The sequence below is a fragment of the Podarcis raffonei genome, chromosome 13, assembly GCF_027172205.1.
Source record: "Podarcis raffonei isolate rPodRaf1 chromosome 13, rPodRaf1.pri, whole genome shotgun sequence".
Classification (NCBI taxonomy): Eukaryota; Metazoa; Chordata; class Lepidosauria; order Squamata; family Lacertidae; genus Podarcis; species Podarcis raffonei.
Genome location: NC_070614.1, coordinates 46,644,444 through 46,648,948, shown reverse-complemented (window position 1 = coordinate 46,648,948; position 4,505 = coordinate 46,644,444). Strand labels below are relative to the sequence as shown.

The window sequence follows — 4,505 nt, the reverse complement described above, 5'->3', positions numbered from 1 at the left end:
ATTGGTGTCAAAGAAGGATAGAACTTTCTTTATGTACGCCACAACAGCAGCAAGAATACTCATCGCGAAGTATTGGAAGACACAAGACCTACCCACCTTGGAAGAATGGCAGATGAAGGTGATTGACTACATGGGACTGGCAGAAATGACTGGCAGAATCCAAGACCAGGGGAGAGAGACAGCGGAGGAAGACTGGAAGAAATTTAAGGACTATCTTAAGAAACATTGCAAAATTAATGAATGTTAGTATGACGTTGGTTTAGTACTTATGTGGTTTTCAGCTGTAACGGATAAGTAAAAAGAAAAGAAAGCTAAAAAATTAATTGAAACTTAGGGAAAGGATTTGCTGAATTAACAAATTGGAAATTGGAATACAGAAAGGGGAGGTATGAGGAAGTCGGGGAAGTAAGTTATAAGAAAATAAGGGATAGAAAGTATACTTGTTTTATTTTTGTGTTTTCGACTTTATTTTTGTCTGTTTTTATTTTTGTATTTTTGTAATTTTGTTTTGTTATGTTTTTATATAATTTTTGAAATTTTAATAAAAAGCTTTATAAAAAAATAAAAATAAATAAATTGTTTACTGCCCTCTTGTGGCAATACATTTTTTTAAGCAGCCCAACTATTCACTCTTTTTTTTATCACTGCAGTGAATTTAAAAAATTGACCTTAGTTTGCATCTCTCACTATATTATTATTATTATTATTATTATTATTATTATTATTATTATTACTATTATTACTATTATTACTATTATTACTATTATTACTATTATTATTATTTCCTCTGTGACAGCCCCAAATCTGTGGGATACCCTCCCCACAAAAGTGAATCTGGCACCTTGATTATGTATTGCTTGTTGTATGCTGAAATTGCACCCAATTTATTTTTTGCCTTTGACGCCTGAATTATATATTTTAGTTCCAACTTGACAGTAACTTGCTTTAACTAATTTTAATATTGTATTTTTAAATTGTTGTAGCCCATCCTGGGACCACAAGTTGAAGGGTGGTTAAGAAATGCAGCAGCAGCAGCAGCAGCAGCAGCAGCAGCAGCAGCAGCAGCAGGAAGAAGAAGAAGAAGAAGAAGAAGAAGAAGAAGAAGAAGAAGAAGAAGAAGAAGAAGATGATATTGCTTATAGCATAATGCTTGCGTCTAATTTAAGGTTTGTGTTTTGTTTGGGTCTGGCCACTAGGTGTCGTGACAACCCTTGTGAAGTGCAACAGGCATATTGTAGAAAAGTGTATGAAATTTATTTCCAACTTCTGGAGTACAAAATTGTGAGGCGGTACAAGCAATTGTTACAGCTTAGGTGCTCCAGGCACCACTTTAAGTTTCCCTCAAATAATAAGAAGTATGGTTTGTTACTCCTCTGCCCTCCCCAGAATTACAGTTCTCAGAGTGGATTAACAGGAGTGATATTTGCCAGTATTGTGAACTTGGTGGCAGTGGGGAGCAGGGTTGTTAAACAAGTTCTGCTTTCATTAGTTAACCTGGCAAAAGACTTGCTTGGCTATTTTAAAAGGCACTTTCGTTGCATTCAATATATGGTAGAGCACTAAGCAATTGTTCTCCCATTCAAACCAAGCCATCATGAGAAATGGCAGTCTATGGACCACATGATGCTTTAATAGAGTTCACATTTGTGTTCCACTTTCCACTGACACCAGAGTGGCACAGAAAAAGGGTTGGGTCACCTCACTTTATGCTGACTGTGAGATAGACCAGGATCAATCAGGCACTGCCCCAAGGTCGCTTAGTGAATGTCACAGATGATCAGGGTTGTGGATCCCAGTCTTCAAGCCTAAGTCCACCATGCTAACCACTATACCATCAATTGTCAGCTCACTATAAGATCAGCAAAGCTGCCTGCATTTTAGGATTCTCCATGGGGATGTGTGGCTATGAGTGACTGTGATTATAAGCTCCCGTATTTCAGGATTGAGTACTACTCATAGGAGCATATGAAGCTGCTTTATATTGGGCTCACAACAGTGGTCCAATCCAAATTGTCCACACGGGTTAGCATCAGTCCTTCAGGGCTGCACTGTTAGTATCACTTTCGCCATGTATTTCCACTGCAGGAGTCAGAGAAACATTAGCAATATAGTCCTTCCTTGAAAAACTTTGATCCCTCTTCTGACTCAGGGAATCGTAGAACTGTACATAGTCATCTAGTCCAGCCCCCTGCAATGCAGGAATCAGTAAACTGCAGTCTATATATTTCTTTTTTAAAAAAAAAAATTAAACAAACATTACAAACATAACATACAAAAAAAGCAAAAAACAAACTAATTGTACATTAGATATTTCTAGATAGTTATTACAGCATATACAATTGAATTGTCAAGAATCCAAAATAAATGTGTACTATATAAAAGAAGTAAAAAGAGAGAGAGAAAAGGAGGGGGAAGAGAAAATTGAACAACAAAACCGAAAAATTAACAAAACTAAAATGACCTATTAAACAAAAAGCAAGATTTAATTCATTCAAACCAGTACCAGGGTATTCTACTGGTATTCTACTCACAAAGCCCCTCCTATTGGATTGAGTCCCTTTGTTGGTTTGTTGACTTCTGTCTACTCTTTGCGGTTTCAATTAATCCATTTCTATCTTTGATCTGTATTTAATAATTTGTCTCCATCTTGGGATACCTCTATCTTAGAAATTAATCTAAACACAGCCAAGTCTTATTGTCACAATGGGCATATTTGAACACAATATACACATTTATAGAATATACACTTGGGTACATAGTGCACTTGGGACATTTGGGTACCTTTTTTAAAAAAAAATAAGCCAAGAAATTTGGAGAAGTGAGATGTTCTTCTGACCCACCTGTTAGCCTTAGAGGTGCAAATTTGGGCGGTTTGGTTAAGAATGTGGACCACATGGAAACCTTCTCTATCCCTAGCACTAGATTGCTCTGTAAGTTTTCCCAATACAGTCCAAATCTCACAGTATAAGTGGATTCTGCACCTTCTTTCCTAAGGCTTTCCGTAAAGCCTCCTTGACTTCATTGTTCCTGATGGTGTATATGAAAGGATTTAGCACTGGAGTGATCACAGTGTTCAGCACAGAGATGGCTTTGTTGAGGCTGAAAGATGAGTGTTTGGCAGAAGGTCTTAAGTAGATAAAAAGGACTGCCCCGTACAGGATGCTGACCACAGTTAGGTGGGAGGCACAGGTGGAGAAGGCCCTCCGTTGTCCGCTGGCTGATGGGATGCGCAGAATCGTGGAGATGATGAAGATGTAAGATACCACCGTTAGCATCAGGGAGCCCAGGATCACAGCCACAGCAATCAGGAAGCCGAGGGCTTCAATAAGATGCGTGTCTCCACCAGCGATCTTCAACATGGGCCCAATATCGCAATAGAAATGGTTGACAACATTGGAGCCACAGAAGGGAAGCCTTACGACCAGCACTGTCTGCAAAAGGATGGTGCAGAAGCCCCCTAGCCATGTAACCAGCGAAAGTTGAAGGCAGACATTGGAGGTCATGATGGTGGTGTACCTGAGCGGCTGACAGATGGCTAAGTATCTATCAAAGGACATGACCGTGAGGATGTAAAACTCCGTGATGCCAAAGAGGAAGTGGAAGTAGGACTGGGCCATGCAACAATAGAAGCAGATGGTCGTCTTTGCCAACAGGAGGTTGGTCAACATCATGGGAACAACGGCAGTGGTGTACCACATCTCCAGGAAAGAGAGGTTACTAAGGAAGAAGTACATGGGCTTCTGGAGCCGACGGTCCACTCTCACCATGACAATAATGAGACCATTCCCTGCAACTGACAAAATGTAGAGCAGGAGGACCACGAGGAACAAGGTGATGTTCATTCCCCAAATATGTGGAAATCCAAGCAAGATGAACTCTGACACTCTTGTGCAATTGGTCAAATCCATAACTGGGCTCACCAAGATTGATAAGAGAGAGGTGATGGAAACTTTAAAAATTATTATTTGGATATTCAATTCATCCTGCACTAAAATGGAGAGCAGAATACATTTTCTCTTCTTATTTCATTGAATTTCCCATATCCCCATGTTATTTTAATGGGTTTAGCTAAAGCATGTCTATCCCACTCTTTAGCAAAATAAAAACATAAAAAGAGGCTCCCACAGGTTCATGCAAGATCAGACGGAAGATAGTCTATTTCTTCACACAATCTAAAATTCATGACACACAAAGAAATGGGGATAAGGAGTGAGGAGTGAAAAATCAAGGTCAGAGACCTGTTTTTAAAGTCAAAGCCAAAAATCCTGGTTCCAAGTTTGGATTCAGTTAAGTTCTAAAAATCCAAACTAAATCAAATTCATTCTCCATTACTAATGCCAGTATTTCCTTCCAATAAATTCCATCAGCCTACAGAGGGAGGGAAGAGAACTAGGTGTATCTTATTGCCTCTGCTGAAATACTGTCACCTGGCAGCAGGCAGACGTTCACGGAGGTATTACTGTACAATGTTTTAACTTAATTTAACTGCTCATTTAAAATCACTG

The 4,505-nt window shown here is 39.0% G+C and overlaps 1 protein-coding gene across 1 annotated transcript; it reads right to left on the bottom strand.

Annotated features, from left to right (window-relative positions):
* Positions 1-2,957: 2,957 nt before the first annotated feature.
* LOC128399116 (olfactory receptor 6X1-like) lies at positions 2,958-3,908 on the bottom strand. The gene has a single exon (XM_053360377.1). The coding sequence runs from the start codon at positions 3,906-3,908 to the stop codon at positions 2,958-2,960; it is 951 nt and encodes a 316-aa protein (XP_053216352.1).
* Between the last annotated feature and the right edge of the window lie 597 nt (positions 3,909-4,505).

Coding starts and splice junctions, on each gene's coding strand:
- LOC128399116 (XM_053360377.1), bottom strand. CDS start 3,908: ATGGATTTGACCAATTGCACAAGAGTGTCAGAGTTCATCTTGCTTGGA.